Raw genomic sequence first — 20,380 nt, forward strand, 5'->3', positions numbered from 1 at the left:
ATAATTCCAATAAATGTCTTTCAAGTTTTGATCTAAATTCGGATGTCGTTTTTGAGCTTTTAATACTGTTAGGCAGTGGATTCCACAATTTAGGACCAAAGCATGTGATCGATTCTTGTGCTATTGATTTTCTCACATACGTAACAAAAAAATTTTCGTGACTTCTGCTATTTCGAATATTATTATTTACGAGAACACGATCGAAGCAACTAGGGAGTTGAACGTGAAAAAAACGTAAAATTATTGGTCATTTTTACACGTAACGACGGGCATTAGAATGTTTATGTCTATCTACGCGCATTTCCGTCGGAAAAAGTCATTTTTTTTGCATTGATGGGGGCCTGTGAAGTAATAATTAGAGGTGTGACGTCATCAAAATTGTCAATTGGACCCTTGAACTCGAAAATGCTGTAAATACAACCGTGAATTTTGGAGTAATCATTCTTGCTATAATAGTGGTCTTTGTGTTGTTTTGTTGGAAAATAACACAAGAAAACGTTGAAATAAAATTTTTTAACTAGGAATAATTATTAATCCTCTACTGGACACAAAATCTCGCAAGTTCAATGGAAATTTTGGCGTATAGAAAAAATATTTTTATAAGGAGTATATTGCTGAATAGAACTCTAGCACACGCTATTAAAAAGCCACGAGTGAAGCTTTAGGGCCGAATGGTTGACAAAAAATAATCCATGTAAAATGGTCCCAGAGCGACCGGTTGGGTAGAATTAGTGTCATTGTGGTAATGGTATGATGAACTTTTGTATTCAAAATTAATGATTCGATTCTAAAAATATCAATACGAAAATTCTGTTTGTCATTGGACTTTATTTGGCACAAAAAAAGGATTAATCAAAAAAAGTACATTGGACAGTAAAAAAGACAGTACGATGTAGAGATGGGTAACAAAAAATGTACAATTGCTTCAGTAATTTTGCGATATTTAATTAATCAATCTTTATTAAATCTACTTTACCTAAGAAATATTGAATATATATTCCATTTTTACGCATATTCTAATATTTGTTCAAAACAAGGTCGCTGGTGCTCAAAGTAAAAATGAAAATTGTACGCCAAAGTACGGTACGGTACACATAGAATGTGCAAAACAACCATTGAAGTACGTTTTTTTGCGACAAAATGGTGTTGAATAGCAAAATCTTTTCACTCTTGTAATGTAGCTTACCTAATTTCTATTCACATTAAATATAGTAAAAATATGGGCGGAAGATTTGAAGATGTATTCATGGAAATTGTGACAAAGTTTCCAACAACTGAAGAATTTAGAAAATTTGCACGATCTTGCGATGGTCTGGTTCTCAAGGCTCATGATATCAATACAGTAACTGAAAATAATGAATTCTCTGTCGATCAGCAGAAACTCAAACTACTTGCGCTTTGGAAGGAAAGAAACGGGAATATTGCAACTCCAGAAAGTCTAAAAGATCTTGTTACTAAATATCATCAGTCACAGCGGGACACAGTTTCTTTTGGTGAGAGGGTTGAAGATGTTTTTCATGAAGTTATTGAAAAAATTCCACCAAAAGAATTTAAAAAATTCGCAAGATCGGGAAATGGATTGTCACTGAATCAAAATAAAGTTGCAATTATTGCTGAGGATAATAAAGGTTCGTTCCATGAATTTGCATTTCAAACACTGTTGGCTTGGAAACAGAATCATTCTAATACCAGTGATGAGGATATAATACTAAAAATAAGGCAATTGACTGATGAGTATCTTCAAAACAAAGAAGACCCGGTTAGGCCTGTGCACGAATTCTCTGATGATTTGAAAAGACGTTTCACTTCATTCGTTCGAACACTTTGGTTGGTTCAGATTTTCATAAAAGCCTTGCAGAAGAGGAATGAAAGTTCAGACCAAGAGTTTGTTCCTATGGAAATAATGGCACAACGACAAAATTTGGATACTTCGGATGTTGAAGTCAGTGAGCCGACAATGCAGAATGTGAGCGAAGACTCCCAATTGTGAGCAAGAAAGTCAGACCTCCCCCCCACCAGTATCAATAATTGTTCTATTTGCATTTTTTGCTCGATAATGCTGGAAATTTCTAAAATTTAGTCAAATAATGGTGAATGCATTGATAAAGATGAATGTGACCCATAAACAAAGCACTTTTATTAGTGAATGTGACTGTTCATATATTATTGGGATCCCAAAATCCATCTTATAACCAACTATAGCACTGTAGAAATTTTAATTGGTACATTGATGTCTCCTGTTAGTTCAATACTTTCATAGTTTCACTCAGTGTAAACAAGATTTTTTTCAATTTGAATTTTTGAAAAAAAAATATAAAGATTCAAATTTCAACATTTCCTTGGAAACTCTTTTCCTCAATTTTTTTGGCTTCGTGCAGCGGTTGTCAACCCTATCCAAAAGTTCTAGAGACTCGGGGAGTGTTTATGCAATTTGCAAAGTGTGTATTTTATTATAAATTACATTTCTTATCATAAAATATTCCAATTAAAATGTAGAACAACAATTTGACATAGAACACCTGAAGGTCTCACTTATTCACGAGATACTAATAAAACAAGCTGATTTGATCATACCAGTGTATTTGAATATATTTTATCAATATACATATAATAGTACAGACTCACGGATTTAAATGGAAACCTGCGGAACCTCTGGACTGTGCCCTGAGGTGCCCTTTTTGAAAACAACTGCATTAGTGATTGCTATGTAGCCTATGTTTTCTTTTTAGTTTTATATTTTAGGTTTCTGGTGTCTCTTATCAAAAAATTTGAATAGGTTAGCCGAGCTTTTAATAATACCTATTTTTGCTTTATACAAAAAGCAAATATGCACTTATTGTATTTTTGGTGTCTTTTTTAATATAAACTTATTATGAATAATGACGAATTTAATTCCAATTTGAATGTTTTCTTTCATTTTCCCTCAAATCAATTTGTTGAAATCACATGCACTTACTCAAGGAGTTGCTATGGAGAAAGGAAAAAAAGTTTTGGGAAATCAATTGAATGCCATGAGCTGCTGAAACTATATTATATATCAGGGGTTCCCAAACCAGGGGTCGCGACCCCAAATTGGGTCGGAGTGATAAGTCGGTAGGGTCGCAAACAGGTCATGGGGTCGCTGAAGTATGGTAGAGGATGGATGTACAAATTATCTAAGATTTGACAAACCATGTTGAATTCAGCAGTTTGTACCATGGCTTACTGTAAAACAGGCCCATAAGCGTCGCTCTATGCTTAGCTATAGAAAATATACGTGCTTATTGTGAAATCACTGTTTGGTTTTAGCTTATTTTACTTAATACTGCCACATGACCATACTCAAAAGTCCAGTGAAAGAAGCTCTAAAGTTTCATGAAAAATATATATATTGACATGGGGTCGCACTGGACACTTGAAAGTTGTCTTTGGTGTCGTCATGAAAAAAGCTTGGGAACCCTTGTAATATATGATGGCTGGGCATTATGCTCTAACAAATGATGATTCATATTATATATTAACTGTGTTTTTGTTAGGTTTGAGTCAAAACTATATTAAATTATAGGAAGTTTATAGGAACAGAATAGAATAGAGAAAGAAAATATGGCTGTCAATGCGATTGTTTTATAATTATTGAATAAAAGACAGTGGTACCCAAATCGTGGCTTGCCTGACGTTTTAAGATGACCCACCGAACTTAAATTGAATAGTCTAGCATTCAATTTTTCCTTATTGTGTTCCAGATGCCACCAAGTGTGAATTCATTATTACAGTTTAAGTATGTGTTTGTTCAATTATAATATCCTTATTATACGGTATCTGTCCTTTGTGGGCACTCTCCTGGCCCGCAAGTAACCGTATGCTTTTAATTTTGGCCCCAATCAATCAACCTTGGGAACCACTGTTATAAGACATTCCTTCCATATTTTATAGAATATAGCTGTTATTTTCTAACCATTTTATTTGCTTACTTAATTTACCAAATATTTTCTATGCCATGATTTTGCTATTTGTATACAATTGATATTCATATAGTTCAAAAATTAATTATTCTTTGTATTTTTTATTAATTGTAATACCCACTGGCCATGGTTTGATTATGTTTGTTGCACATTAATTTGTTTTTGTTATATATTTCAGCAATTAAAATGTTTTAGTGTTGTTATATGTCTGGCAGAAAGTATGGGGACAGATATGAAGACGTTGAAAAAAGTTTTCAACAACTCAAGAATCTAAAAAGTTTGCACCATCTCTCATTGGTCTGGCCCTCAGGGCTCATGATGTCACCACAATTACTGAAAATAATAGATTCTCTGTCGAACAGCAGAAACTCTTGGATATTTGGGTCAAATTTGAATTTAAGTATTATCGATAATTCTTCGGTCTCTGACCGATATTCTCGTTTACCTGTTAATAATGTCGACTGCCAAAAATTTTCTATGGATAATATTGCTGAGAGTATGCAATTGAAAGTGAAACTTGTGAAAATTGATTTTTATTTATATTTTTACTCGCTGTAGTACCTACTACCAGCCATATTTTTATTATGTTTGTTCCCGTATTAATTTATTTTCATTGTATATATTTAGCAGTAAAGTAATAGTTATCTGTCAAGCCGGAAGATTTGTATTATCAACAGGGAGGCTATGCTTGGATTATAACAAATGGATGTACATGTCTGGGAATTTTATTTATTTTAACATTCGTCCTTTTGCAGTGGAACCTTTGAATGACCTTTTAACCTTGACTAAGCGGAACAATATCATGGCATGGTATTGTAAATATAATCAGTAGCCTGTGTATGTGACTGGTTCTGCTTTTTCAATAAATCAATATGGGCGAGGTCATTCAAATGGTGATTGGCACCATGTAAATCTACTGCACTTGCCATCTACATAGCAGCACAACATTCCTTTACAAAAGGGCCATTCAAATAGAAATCCTATATATTAGTTCCTATTCCAAACCTGCAGTCCATATCTAGCCAAATAGTCATCAAAAGAGGTTAGCTATTTGGTTATTGATTGGAATGAAACCGGGTATTCATTTCTCTTTCCAACTTGCTGTCTATTATAGTCTGGTACTAGTCCCTCTCTATGGAAGTGGCTTTTTAAATGATGAGTGGAATAATATGTCCTTCCCCTATTTCTAACCTGTTCATATTGTCCAATATACCACCATGAAACGGGCCAATTGGGACCATAATATCCAGTGGTCTGTTCCATCACAGAAGTCATATTTTTCGGCCGGTTCTGTGATATATTTTTTTAGTAATGCTAACCGGTTTGCTGATCTCATAAAATTCCGCGAGACGGTTCTATAGAACCGGTGCGAACCGGCTGAATCCCACCACTGGATATATCCATTCCTACTCTCAAATTTCTGTGTATATGTATATGGCAGTCCAATATAGACGAGGCCCATAATCTCCAGCCCAATAGAAAAAGGGGTATTCAAATGGCATTTAGAACCATATATTCACCAGTATTGCAATTTTATATGATTTGTGTAATTCTGAATCCAATGCCAGTGGACAGTATCTTGTTTGATATTTTGATTCCGTCTTTTGCATGCTTGAGTTTTTTGATACAGCAACGTCAGCAAGTTTTTGTCATGCTCGAATCATTTTATCAAATTGATTTGTAAATTCCTCTTCAACAGTATTATGGATTCTTTAATTAGCATTAAAGATTTCCAAGTTCAAGCAAAAAAGCATCTTACACAAAATGCAGTTGGGTTCTATAATTCTGGGGGGACAAATGAACAAACGTTACATGAAAATTGTGAAGCATTCAAATCTTGGCGATTTCAACCCCGAGTTTTAAGAGATGTTTCAAACGTAGACTTGTCTACTTCGGTGTTAGGAAAGACCATAAATTTTCCTATTTGTATTGCACCGACTTCACTTCAAAAAATGGCTTCAACAAGAGGAGAAATTGACTCTGCAGAGGCAGCGGGAAAACTCGAAACATTATTTACTTTAAGCTCGATGTCTACTACCAGTATAGAAGAGTTAGTCTCTGAAGTTCCAAACGGTTTGAAATGGTTTCAACTTTACGTTTTCAAAGATAGAACGGTGACGAAACGATTGGTTGAAAGAGCAAAAAATAATGGTTTTTCAGCTCTTGTTTTGACTGTTGATTTGTCTGTACTCGGCCTTAGATATGCTGATGTTAGAAATAAATTTTCTCTGCCATCAAATTTATCCCTAAAAAATTTTGAAATTGAAGCATCTGGAGAAAATTACAAAGTTAGTGGCATTAAAGAATCTGGAATGGCGGAATTTGCTAATAATTTATATGATTCTACTCTCAGCTGGAAGGATTATGATTGGTTAAAATCAATTTCAAATCTACCAATCATACTCAAAGGAATAATAAGCACAGAAATGGCACTAGAGGCAATAGAACATGGCGTGGATGGAATCATTGTGTCAAATCATGGAGGCAGGCAATTAGATGGAGTCTCTGCTTCAATAAATATCCTTCCTAATATTGTGAAAATCGTAAACAATAAATGTGAAGTATATTTCGACTGTGGGATTAGGAATGGAGGAGAGGTAGCGAAAGCTATTGCACTCGGAGCGAAAGCAGTGTTTATAGGACGTCCTGTGATTTGGGGGCTTGCTTGTGGTGGGGTGCATGGAGTCAAAAAAGTTCTAGAAATATTGAGAGATGAATTTGAATTGACGATGAAGCTACTTGGAGTCACCTCTATACATGAACTTCAAACTGTTCCCAATTTAGTAATCCACGAGTCGAAAATATTTGCAAATCTTTAAAATTGCATTTTAACATATCTTTATTGAAAATCATTGAAGTGTGACTGGTCAGAATATTTTGGTTTCTGACTATGCATGCTAAATCATTGAAGTGTGACTGGTTGTAATAATTTTGTTTTCTAACTAGACGGGCCAAATCATTGGAGTTTGACTGGTCCAAATATGTAGCCTACACAACACTCATAACCTGATGTTGAATGCAGGGTTTAAATGATATTCTCTGTATCTCAGTGACTTCATTGTGAATATATTGAATCCGTTAGGCTGGCAAAGCACTTAAAGATAATTGGGAAGCTTGGCAGAACGTGAAATGTTCATTACATTATCCATTTTAATCTGGAATAAGTTAAAAATATTTTCATTTAAATTGTCATTTGGACAGCTGATAAGCAAACTCAAATCAGTAATCATACTAATCAGTAGTTACCTTTTCTACCATCCTGAGAATGCACTTTGTACGAAATAATATAGAAAATCGTGTAACTGGCTCTTTTGATAACTGTAGAAAATCAAAGCATGTACATTATTACAAAATTCATCCTCAATCTATAATTATTTAAGACATTTTTCTGAATATGTTCTGAGCAGGAAGACCTTTATATTTAATCTTCACTCACTTTTACATCTTTAAAGTAATTTTTTTTTTTTAATCTTACATGTGAAAATCCAACTGTTAATAATAATTTAAAATGCAATTCATAATGCTTATGCAAAGTAATCAAAAATTAATGAGAATTTGTATTTTTTTCAGCTAATTCCAGTTAGGCCAACTTGAAAATACCTTAGATAAACTTTATATATCACAAACTTTGTTTCCCAAAGCTGTCAACCGATCAAAATGTAAGTAATATTTATATTTACAAGTTCTAGCATTGTTGAGTGTCAGCAACACCGTTCAAATCATGATTCTGACTCCCTCTGTATGGGGTTTCATCAGCAGGGGCAATTTCCGGGTCTAGTATAGTTTAGTACCACAAGTACTTTCAGTGGGCGTAGCATAACGATTTTTGCATATGTTATTCCTAATCCCCACCTGACTATGCCATCCATAAATTACGTCACTACGACGTCACCATCACGTCATATGGTTTGCAGAAGTATAATTACGATCGCCCAAAATGATATCTGTGTCGCCGATAACGAACTCGCTGAAGCCGGCGATCTCTCCTATCGTGATCGTTGTGACGAGAAAACGAGAGAAATAGCTTGCTCGATTTCGGGTGATCGCATCCGCATTCTTTGGTGCGCCTTATTACGCCACTGTAACGTTGAAAAAACGTAATTTTTCGGTGACGTAGTCAGGTGGGGGTTAGGATGGACGGTTCCATTACATTTGAACCCACGTACATTTGAACCCATGACAATTGCACCTGTATGCTGTTGCACCTATGGAATTTTTTTTGTTTCACGGATAGTTAAACCCATACTAACCCTAACCCATGGGTTTTAGCACCCGCATATAGATTGAACCCGTGGATATACGCATGGGTTCAAATGTACATGGGTTCAAATGTACGGTCACCGGATGGACATATGCAAAAATTGCTGAGCCAGGCCAACTAGAAGTGCATGTGGTACTAAACTATACCAGACCCCAATTTCCAGGATGGGAGATGGGGGTCTGAACGCAATTTTTAAAATGTAAAAAAATGCATTTTTCTGTCTCATACATACCAATTTTTCAGAGCTTGAAACACTTTTTAGATTCTCAAAGACCTCCAGGGCAAGGGTCTATCCAGGGAGGAAACACTCCTTTTGAAATAACCACCCAGCTATTATCGTACACAGTCTATCTTGGCAATTAGAATTTTCACAAACCCCCATTCCTGGCTACCCTCCTCTGCAGCAGTGCTGGGTGTACGTTATTGCATGTTTCATTTGAGTCGACTTTTCGACTTATATTTTCGAACTTCCGCAGTTGCGAGTCAGAGCCCGAATAGAAATTTTGAAATTCATGGTGAGATTTCCGATGAACCAAAAAGCATTAGGTAGACTAATCATTCTTCAAAGACCAAAAAAAGGCCTCCGCACACCTCAAGTTTTTGTAGGTAAAAATTATTAGTTTTCTGGTTTGTTGGAGCTAAATTTATGTCTTTTTGTCAACAAGGAGTCGAATCTGCGAGCTTGTAATCTGGTGTAAATTTCCCCCAATGTCATGGCCCTGTCATTGCAGTTTCGAATTTGTGGATAGGTTTGTCAGGGAATTGCTGGACTCACCATCGTGGAGTACCTAGTATTCTGCGATGACTCGTTTAATTTTTTACCAACTGTTATACAAGGATGAAGATACGCAGTCAATTTTTAAAAATTAATATCGTATTATTCATTCAGGTTATCGAAAGAAAGCAGCATTCTTATGGGCGTGGCAGTTAGGGCGTGTCTCTTTGCATCTTCGAGCATAGAAAAATGGTTGATTGACAGGCCCGAAGTTTCAACTCCCCAATCATCATGGACTAGATGTGAGTGGATTATTGTTAAAGTTGTTCAGAAATCAATATTGCTTGAAAATCACCTCATCCAGGGTTTGAATGGCGATTTTTGGCGCTTCAAAAATGTGTGTACCAATATGGAGGTAGTTAATTTTGTTTGCCTACTTTACATAAAGTTGTGTAAAGGGACTGAAACCTATGGGCAGGGGGTATATTCACTTCGCTAACACAGACAGTCCCCAAACTCGTAATAGAACTAAAATAAGGGAAATCAGAATGAAATGATGCCCTAATTCTAACCCGGTATAAACACAATGGGAGTACCAATTTGAACCTGAAGTTTGGCGAATATGTCTCAAATGTCTCAAGAATATGTATAGGTATCACTATACCAGCTCACAGAACACTTATCCTTTGCAATATTTAGAAAAAATCTATTTTTTAAATTTTAACGTTCACTGTTTTGTCCTGATTTAGAAATTTTGAAAAGCTGGTTCCTTTCATGGCAGTGCTGATGTATAATTCAAATATTCGAATGAAACTGACTTTCCTCTATGGCTCTATGTTCAGTTTTGTTTCTATTTTCATTTTAAATTCTTTTTGTGCTTTGACTAGGAATGACTAAAGAATTTGATTCAAACAAAATGGTAAATTATACCCATGGAAGGCATTAGTTCTCCATATGATGAAGCTGGTTTATCAGTTTTCTCTTTCTCATGGGTTGAATATCTGATTCGTATCCTAAGTATTGACTTTTGTTTCAGTGAAAGAAGGAATGGCACTTCATCAATACAACATATCTTTGTATGACGGGGACTCTTTCCATGATGTGAGTAGCAGTATTAATTGTGCAATATTATTGATACCGTAAATCAAAGCTTGTGCTCACACAGGGGGGGGGGGGAAGGTAGATAATTTTTTGAGGGCAAGTGAAGCTGATTAAAAATGAAAATATTCGTCAGATTTGATCTTGCTTGTCGTATTTGGATTTTTACGATCCATCCTTGTATTTTCGATATGTTTTTTGAAAAAAAAATACTTTCGCCATACTATCTGTTATTTGTAGCTTATTGTTAGTTTATTATCTTTGAGGTGGGGCGCGAGACTCTAGGATTAAAGAGTTTAAGAACCATCGATTTATATACCAAGTAATTGGCAATTCCACGAATAGGTTTAATATTATGTCTGGCATGCCATCTGATGGGGGCGGGCCTTATTTTAAATGCATTAACGAAAGCTTCAAGGCTTGGTAATTACCATGGCATTGTGTCTTTGTTACTGCTTTATCTGGTAAAGTGAATGATTAATGGCTTCAGGAACGAAGTCCTCGGAGCGTTAAATTGGTAAGAAGTCCAACTCAATCGTTGAGTTGGGTGCCACGAATGTTTATTCCAAATGGGCCACTCTGGGTGACCATATCTGGCAATAAGGGGATAAACCGGATGGCGGACAAGTTTATCGAGTTTCATTACAATAACACTAATGAATAAATTCATTTTATTTTCAGACACCATTGATGCTCCACTTGTTTCTAAATTTGAAGAAATTTTCTCCACTGTTGTTTCCAATCATATTTGTAGTAAGTTTTAGTTTGTGTGACATTGTATTCTATTGCTAGGATTGTACCACTTCAGAATTATTTTGTTATTTCGAATTTTTCTAGACACTTCATTTCTAATTTGAAAATTGATCCATTTTGCATTGACGCCTTTCCAATTGACTAGTCTAATCTCGGTCATGTCTCATTTATTATAATTATGTGCAATTGCTGGTCGGTTACGACATCCTCCACCATCAAATTCATGCATCTGAAACTAATAACTGGCTAACAAATCCCATACCCGACATAGACTGGTAACTTGACGAGATGCCATGGTTCTCTATATGATTAAGCCGTCTTATCTGCTTTCTAATCCCTCAGGATAAATATGTAAATCCTATCCTAAACACTTCAAGTCTACTGTCATTCATTTTTTATTGGCATATATAGTGAGCCAGTGCTCTTCCATATAGTTCTTATTATTGCATTAGTTTTTACTTGCAATTATGATATATCTTCTATCTGTAAATATTCCTTGAAAGGACGATAACATATTGATAACATATTTTTCTTATTTTTAGCTTGCTGATGTTGTGGCTGCTTTGAGTCTATTTTCTTTCACCAAACTCTACTCGGAGAATGAGGTGAGTGGTTTACGTCCAATGTTAGTGTTTAGGAGTGTAAGTGTTGAAGTCGTTGTGGCATTTTCAAACTATCCAACTGGTTAGAAATCATAATGGCTACAGCTCCGAAGCTTCATTTTTACCACAGAGCTGCACATCAAGATTTTAGGACTGATACGGGAAAACTGCGGTCCGTGGGGAAAATCCGGCTCGTTGTGCGATTCAATCTGGCTTGCCTGATAAATTTCTTCTTTCAACCAAATCTACATGCACTACGTAGATGTTGTTATTGAAATCTGAATTTGTTGAGATTGTAATTAAATTTAGTTTTGGCATGAAGTATATTGTTTTCGACTTTCGGTATGGTAACACTGTAAATAAAATTTTAGTCATAAAATGTAACTTTAAGTCACACTTACATGGCCCGCCAGTCTAGGTAGGTAGGCACAGTTTTTGGCTCATTGTTCAAAAACATTGCCCACCCCTGTTTTAGAATGATATGTGGATTGATTCTATATTTCCCATTCCTGCAATTTTCAGATATCAGAACAGCAGAAAAACAAATCCAAATTTGCGAAAGATTCCGACAGAATAATGATCAAAGAAAACAGAGCAGAGTGGATTCCTGATCTAATCTGCATGTTGTAAGTTGAATACTTTAGACCAGTGGTCTGCAAACTTCATGTACTACTGGGCCAATTATGCCCATTGGCGGTAGCATGCGGTTACATTAATTTCATCCCATAAACTTACAATTGTGACGCGCCTGCAACTGCTGTTTCTGTGTTAATTACAACTGGCGGTAAGCACGTTTGCTAGTAAACTGACATGTGCTTCCTCTACTTCTACAAAATAAATGCCGTAAAACAGCCATTGTTACAGCAAACATCCGCAGATAATAAATTTACGAGCAATTATCGGTTCCATGCATTGAAAATGAGGTTGTTCGGGGGCCACAAAAAATTTGCTTGAGGGTGGCATTTGGCCCTCGGTCCACAGTTTGCCGATCCCTGCTTTAGGCGTTTAGTTTGAATTGAATTCAGAATTATTTCTTCTGGAAACGAAATCTCTTTTGTCAAAAGATCTAGGCTGAGCTGTCAAATTATATGTTAGCTCTGGATTCCAAAGCTGACTCGTTTCAGCTCAATGTCACATTTACCTCGGGGTACTATCCTTCAAGTCCGCTAGCTGTTCATAAGGACTACTGAAATAGGTTTAGTCAAGAATTAAACGAGAATATTGGTCGGAGACCGAAGACTTATCGATCGAAATTGCGGTTTCGATTCATGACTCCATAGTGACACCTTGTGTCCCATCACTAATTAATTAATAACTCGCTAATTATATGACATAATTCATCCAAAATCAATAGGCTTCTGGTCCGACATATAATGAATGCACATGCAAAATCTGGAGCAGATTCAATCTCGCTTTCGTGAGATATCGTGTGCATCTAACAGACATACAGACGGGCAAATACCTATCAACATACTTACCGCTTGAAATTGATAAGTAAAAAGTCACAGTGTATGGTTTTTCTGCACGGTTTATCATCTCCAATGAAATTTTGGTACTTTCGTAATGTGTGTACCAGGTTGGGGTTAGGCCATAATTTTATTCCAATTTTCCTTATTTTAGTTCCGATTTTTCTTATTTCTGTGACAAAATTCAACGCATTTGGAATATTCAGAATTGAATTAATTCTAGGCCGAATTATTGAACTGTTCGAATAATAACGGCCATTTGTGAGGGTTCTAGGACAATCTAGGAACCAGGGTAGCCTCAAGTGTTCTCAATCTCTACCCTTCTTGAGATAGATTGAGCAGTAAAAGGACCATGCTTTAACTGCTAAAAATTCAATGATTTATGCTATATTTCGCACACTTTTTGTTTTTGCTAAATTCTGAGTGATATTGGTCACTGGTCAAAGAACGTTGAATTTGTTACAGTGGGTTGCATCAAAGGTTACCTTTCATCATTCAAGATGAAGGTTAAAAAACGCATAGTAAAAATGTGTGTTTTGGAAACAATTTTTACTATATTTTTCCACTTTCAGATACATGTTCAATCCGTTCCTGATTGCCTCCTGCATTGCAAAATCAACAACGGTTTTCAATAATTTATTCCTCTGTCAACTCTTCTATCACACTGTAAAAGGTACCGGTAATTATTTCTGTGTACAACATTCTCACTCTGAGCAAGCTACTAATTTTGAAAGGGCCTTAGGCTTTCAGTTCAGCATTGCATATTTGCATTATCAATTTATTATTCTACGAATCCATGGGTACGGATAGTGTGGCGAATATGGCCCTTGGTCATGCCACCATTGCATAATCATAAAATAATATGGTTCCCTTTCTGAATATTCATTATTTAGATCGCCATGACTCTTATTGTGCCTGCATTGAGCATAATAACGTCATATTTTAGATATTTATGGTGTCCTCATGGAATTTTACTTCAATCCTATCCCAGAATTTCAAACTATGTGATATTTTGTTCTGTTTCAGGCAATGCAGTCCAATCAACACTGTTCTTAGCTTTGACAACTTATCAAACTTTTTATCCCGTTCAGCTGCTGGCTCCTGTCATCATGCATTTTCATTTGGTAAGACTTGTTTTTATGAAATTTTTTACATCCTAATAGGTTCTTGTATAAGCAGCCACTGATAAGAAAGGAGATATTAGTTTTACGGTAATTAGACTGAGGTCTTTCCGTTTGTCTACCCAATTTGTTACAACTTGGAGGGAGTGGTGGGTATGGGGCGAATCTAAAACTGCGACAATAGGTGCATCGCTTCAACTGTTAGACCATTGAGGTAACTGTGTTTTGTATCTAATATCAAAGTGTGTAAAATCGATTGACATGTTTAATAATTTGAATACAAAAAAATGAATTTATCCATATAAATTGTGTCTTGTTTAGTTGTTTGTAATTTTTTTTATCCAAAATATTTTTTTTGTTGCTTTTTCATTTTGCTTCATTTGTATTTCGTCCTAGAAGTTCTATGTTTCATGTCATTTTGTTATTTCAATCACTGCGTGGCAATGATAGGTCATCGTACGATATTTGTATTATTGTAATGATTGTAAAATACAGTTAAATACATATAAAAAATATTTTGTATTCAGAAATCATCCTCTCATATCTATGCAACATCGATGAAAATTACTCTACTTTTCACTGTATGGAGTTTGATATTGTTTGGAGCATCTTGTATTGAATCATGGGATTCTGCATTTGCTACTGTGAAATTCATGTACGTTTTTTGTAATTTTTATAGAGTGTGATGAACCTAATACAGAAAGAAACAAACACTAGGCTTTTATTAGCTCAAACGTCGACTAAGAGTCTTAAAGCAGCACAAACCGAAAAATGACTTTCAAACCAAAACACCATGCTAAAAAAGGACGAACAGTATACAGCAGGGTCAAATGTTGTGGCTGTTTTAGGCGTTGCTATACCACATAGAGTGTTCTGCAGAGCTGTGGGATCGAGTCTCAAGTCAGGGACCTTTACAAGTTATCCCACCCTACGAATATCACTAACTCTTTTATTTTCATTTTTTGTTCCATACAGACAAATACCTATCAACATACTTACCGATCTTAAGATCGATAAGTAATGAGGGCTTCATCACAAATGAAACCTTTGCATATATATTCGGAGTGTTTTTTATCTATAGCCCTGTCCATAACAAAGTTTGTGAACCATATTTTTATCATTTTATTTGACAATTTCAGAGTCACTGTACCAGATTTGACACCGAACGTCGGAGTGTTCTGGTATTTTTTCACGGAAGTCTTCGATCATTTCCACACATTCTTTCTCAGTGTTTTTCAACTCAATGTCTTGATATTCAGTTTGCCTTTGACAATCAAGCTAAGGTGAGTTATATTGAGATGTGATAAGTTTGTTCCTTAATATTTGTACGGAGTTGGCCGAAATTCAGGTGATCCTGTTATGTATAAGTTACTTTAACAATGCATCACGGTCAATATGAATATATAGGGTGTCCATAAAGTCCTAAAATTTTCAAAATTGCGAGGGCCGAGGGGAGTTTATCGATACCATATACAGGGAGTCTTCAGGTTACGACGGTCGCGACTTACGTTGTTTCGAGGTTACGAACGCACTCCATGACGCTGTTTTGACGTTAGGAACGCGCACTCCATAAAAAATATAAAAGATAATACTGTACTGTACAGTATTTGCTTTTATTCATGTGATATGGAATTGTTTTCTGTTTTTTTAATAAAGTACTTTTTTTGCATTATTTGTACATTTCATTACAGTATGATATGTATAGAGTAATTTATGTACTGTACAGTATAATGTTCAGACTTACACTAAAATCCGGGTTACACCGCGTCTCGAGAACGGAACAACGTCGTAAGTCGAGGACTCCCTGTATTGTTTTTCCCCTCACAGATGTATTAAATGAACTAAAATACTTGAAACATTTACTGATTGAAAAACAACAAACCTAGTTGAGATATATTGAGAACCGACTTCGTAACAAAATTGAAAATGGAAAGCAAGGGTCGGCAACCTACGGCCTGCAGGCCGGATCTGGCCCATGGAGTAATATAATCTGGCCGGTGACGCTACACTAAATTAAAGTAACAAAACAGCTGTTTCGACGAATATATTCTTTATGTAACATAATTTATTGTAAGGCATGTGTAGACTAAATTATATTATAACCTAACAAGAATATAATTTACAATTACTAGTTCAATGAGCCTATAATTTAATTATAATGAGACAAAAGGTAACAAAACCGACCCCTGTTTTAAAGGGACTTTGTTGACACCTTGTATGAATTCTGTATTTGTTAATCAGAGGGAGTTAATCAGATGTATTAAATTAAGAGGCATTGTCTACTTAATTTGATACATCTGGTTTTCATGATCCTTGGCTCTCCTTCCAAAACTCAACTCCCATGCTGTTCCATAAAATACCTGGTTTTGCCTTTAATGCATTTCCATCCATGACCCCTTTTTTGAAATGTTAATAAAGAAAAATCGAGAATATCGGTCAGAGACCGAAGACTTATCGATCGAAATTTAGGCATCCCCCAAAACAGCACTCTTACTCCATAGTGACACCTTGTGTCCCATCACTAATTAATTAATACCTCGCTAATTATACGACATAATTCGCCCAAAATCAATAGGCTTCTGGTTCAAGATATGATTAATGCACATGCAAAATCTGGAGCAGATTCAACCTCGCCTTCGTGAGATATCGCGTGCATCTAACAGACATACAGACAGAAAAATACCTATCAACATACTTACCGATTAAAATCGATAAGTAATAATTGTGTGTCATACATAGCAATTTTTCATAGCTTGGAATGCTTTTTAGACCCCAAGAATCTTGAAACACACGGACCTGCTAGCTGTTACGATCTGACTTGCCACTTTGAAATATCAAAACACCCCCTTTGGTAATTCACTACCTGTGGCCCTCAGTAAACTGCTCTGTATCCCTCAAGGTGGGTTGATGACCCGACTAGCAAAACCTATACCCTATTCCATCACACCCACATTCATAAAAACTAATTTATTGCACTTTTGTCCAATTTAATCCCATATTCTGTTCCAGGTCTCGTCCAATCTTCCTAATGTTCATGTTATGCTACATAATCTCAACATTTAAATCATATCCTTCTGTAGCCGATGCCGGATTCTGTTTGTGTCTGATGCCTGTTTGGTCTTATACCTTCAACTGTAAGTTTTGTTTGTAATTGGACTTGGTTGTATTTTACATTGTTCTTTGTAGATATGATTTATCCAGTAGTTTATGACCTTGGCAATCATGTGTCAGCCTTGGATTCAGATATTAATGGACAGGACCCTATATACATCCCAAATTTTTGGATGTCTCCAGAAGTCATAACCAACCAAGTTACGCAGTCTCAATGATAGGGCAATGAACTATAATAGATTATAGTAATTATAGATTTTAGCATTTGGCAGCCAGGCTTTCCTAACAGAAACTAAAAAAATATTGTGTAAAAATCTTCTAAAATTTTCTTAAATAAAGAAGTCTCAACTATCTTTTTACAGATCTTCGATTTCCTTTCGTAACTTCAGTCATTCTTCTAGTAAGCACATTACTATGTCCAATCATGTGGCATCTATGGATCCACGCTGGAACTGCGAATGCGAACTTTTATTTTGCTACAACACTGGCCTACACAACTGCTCATGTAAGTACTTTGCAGAATAGTACAGGATTTTTCACTCATTCCATATGTCGTAGTTTTGATCATCCGAGAGTCCGAGTGGAGCATTGAACTGACCTATCCTCTGTAATTCCCAATGGTGTCAGTATCTCTTCAGCAGTAGCCCGTAATTTAGCTCAGATGAATCTCCTGCATTTCTGAGTTTGGGTGCATTCCGTGTTCTTGCAAATTGCTTCACAAAAAGAAAAGCATGTTTGACACAGCTGCATCTAGTACCCAACAAAAGAGGGTAACAGATGGAAGGCAGATGTTTTTCTTAGTATCCAGCCATCTTATCAGTTTTTCATGGATTTTCTTTCCTACAAAACTGCTCATATAAGTCACTGTGCTGGTCGTAAGTTTGAATTCTGTATGTGACAATTAAACTAAACTAACATGATGCACAAAAAACTCTGTTGTGCAACTCTGGCTTTTATACAGTTCAAATAGTAGAACAGCACCAAAAACAAAGTTATATTTTCTCCCCCAAGACAACAAAATTTCGCTTTAGGGAGGGATTCCTCACCAGTTGAGAAATACTGTACTAGGTCATTCTCAGAGTCTGGGCTAATGTATTTCCTTATTCTACAGTCCCGTTCAATGTTTAAAAATCCTTTGCTATCATAACAACTTCTATTTTTCAGGTCTTCATCATGACAGACATGCTGGTAGCTTATCTCAAGTATGACTTCCACCTGTGGGAAGGAGTTAAAATCAAAATTAATGGGAAACCAGCTCAAATACGGCTGATGAAATCATAACTAATTTTCCAACCAGTATTCCGCACTAATAGTCAATGAATGAAATTTTGAATGTTTTAGTCCTCACTCCAACCTGGCCATTTTATTAGGTTCCCTCTCCTATGAGTCGAATATCGGTATTCTCTTATATTTTCTAATCGTCTTAAGAGTACATCCGGAGAAGTATAATGGTTAACTATTTCCTTACTGTGTTCGACAACCAGACGAAAGGGTGCAGTTTGCAATCTTACAGAGACTAGCAATCAAACAGTAGGTTGTGGTTTGCTATGACTTGCCTCATATTCTGGCAGTGCAGGCATGCACAGGGAGCGATAGAATATACTTTTACCCGATCTAGTCAGGTAAATCAAGGAATGTCTCGAAAATGTGGTGCCTTGATTGTATAAATCTCATATCATTTGAATACTTAAACCTTCTGCTAGTGGGAGTGGTTGTCACGAATGGTAAAAAGCAAACAAATGCTTTTCCCAGCAACTGATTGATTTCAATAAAAGATGGGAGAAGTCGCTGGAAGGCTGTTATTTTTTTTTAATTTTCTCCCAGTTCTGTGTGGCCCGAACTTTGCTATTTTATTTTAAATAAACTAGAAACTTTTTTTTAATTCGGAATGATTGTCTGGCAATGTTTTCAGCAAACTCAGTGGGCAGCTTGGGTTTTTCTGTACAGTTATGCGATTTTCGTGTCTGATTTTGAGCATTGCTTTCATGGAAACTAAAACATTTGCAATAATTTGTGCCTGAAGGTTTAAAAAAGTCACCTTGAATCATCTTCATCGAAGATTTAAACAACCTGATAGCCCTTCCTTTGATTCCTAGTTAGATATGGGATTTTGAATTATATTAGAAAAAATATTTTTAGAAATTCGCGGTTATTTCACATCTTGCATGGCTGTTTGTGACAGGACTGTAGTCAAATTCCGAAATAGTATAAATGACTGCTCAATTTGTGACTGTAAGTCAAATCAGCAGTGGATCACTCGAGATGACCCAGCCACTTGGCGATAACTCCCAAAAATACCAATTATATGAATATTGATTCCTAATTCTGGCGTGGCCACGATAATTTGCATTAATAAAAAAGTTTCTGCAACTGGTCCAGGGCCTCATCTGAAGTCATCTCCTAAAAACAAAATCACTAACTGCTCTCATGATCAATATATATGTATTATATAATTCGAAATTGCACGATAAACAGCTTTGCAAGCAAATTAAAAGATACCGGCTGGTAGCACGAAAATGTATGTTGGACTTAAAAATGGTAAATTGTGTTATATGAAAAATAGTGATAAAATTTTTTTTAAATCATATAACTTATAATAGGAATTTTGACGACAAAACCTTCAGATAGTTCCTTTTTATTTAAATGATTATCACCGTGGCCTGTTTACTCTGAATCACAAAAAGTCATGGCAAACGCTTTACTTAACCACCAAACAATAGTTTCGCAAAACAAGGTTATGCATAGTTATGTAAGAGATTGGATTGGAGAGTCTTTTCAAGACCAGTTTAAAATATAGCAAGAATACAATCAGACATTTGAACAGAAAAATGAGCTGGTTTAGAACAAAAGTCTTAAATTAACAGCAGTTTCATTACTTTATTTTGAACTCAACTATGGTATACAATACATGATGGAAAGTACACAAGGCAAACACACAGTATAGAAAGCTGCCAAAACCTAAAATGAGGCATAAAAGTACTTTGCGTGACATGGAATAAACACTAGATACTCCAAGATCATGATATTGCACAAATTTATGTAAAAGCAACACACGTTACTCTCGATGAGTCTCGAAACAGGTGTTGGTTGAAATAATGTTAATTCAAATAAATAACTGTAATAGTGGAAGTGATACTAACCAAATTTTTTATGTCTTGAAACAAGGCTCTTAGCAAGAAATGCCCATGGTCAATTGAATCTGCATAGTTTGCAGAAACTCAATATAATTAAAACAGAAAGACTGAATGCAATGAATAAATATGATAAAGTGCATAATTCATGTATCATCATTCGCATATTACTCGTTACACT

At 35.7% G+C, this 20,380-nt stretch overlaps 1 protein-coding gene and 1 pseudogene across 1 annotated transcript; both read left to right on the forward strand.

Annotated features, from left to right (window-relative positions):
* Window positions 1–5,893: 5,893 nt before the first annotated feature.
* Window positions 5,894–6,760, forward strand: LOC120340374 (2-Hydroxyacid oxidase 1 pseudogene; annotated as a pseudogene).
* A 726-nt stretch (window positions 6,761–7,486) lies between these two features.
* On the forward strand, window positions 7,487–18,957 carry LOC120341201 (GPI-anchor transamidase component PIGU-like). The gene is made up of 13 exons (XM_078120346.1): window positions 7,487–7,600; window positions 9,092–9,219; window positions 9,954–10,018; window positions 10,697–10,768; window positions 11,311–11,373; window positions 11,893–11,996; window positions 13,409–13,509; window positions 13,863–13,960; window positions 14,485–14,612; window positions 15,097–15,240; window positions 16,967–17,091; window positions 17,431–17,573; window positions 18,233–18,957. Coding segments are annotated over exons 1-13 (1,290 nt in total). The 5' UTR covers window positions 7,487–7,598; the 3' UTR covers window positions 18,350–18,957.
* The last annotated feature ends 1,423 nt before the right edge of the window (window positions 18,958–20,380 follow it).

The sequence above is a fragment of the Styela clava genome, chromosome 14, assembly GCF_964204865.1.
Source record: "Styela clava chromosome 14, kaStyClav1.hap1.2, whole genome shotgun sequence".
NCBI classification, from domain to species: Eukaryota; Metazoa; Chordata; class Ascidiacea; order Stolidobranchia; family Styelidae; genus Styela; species Styela clava.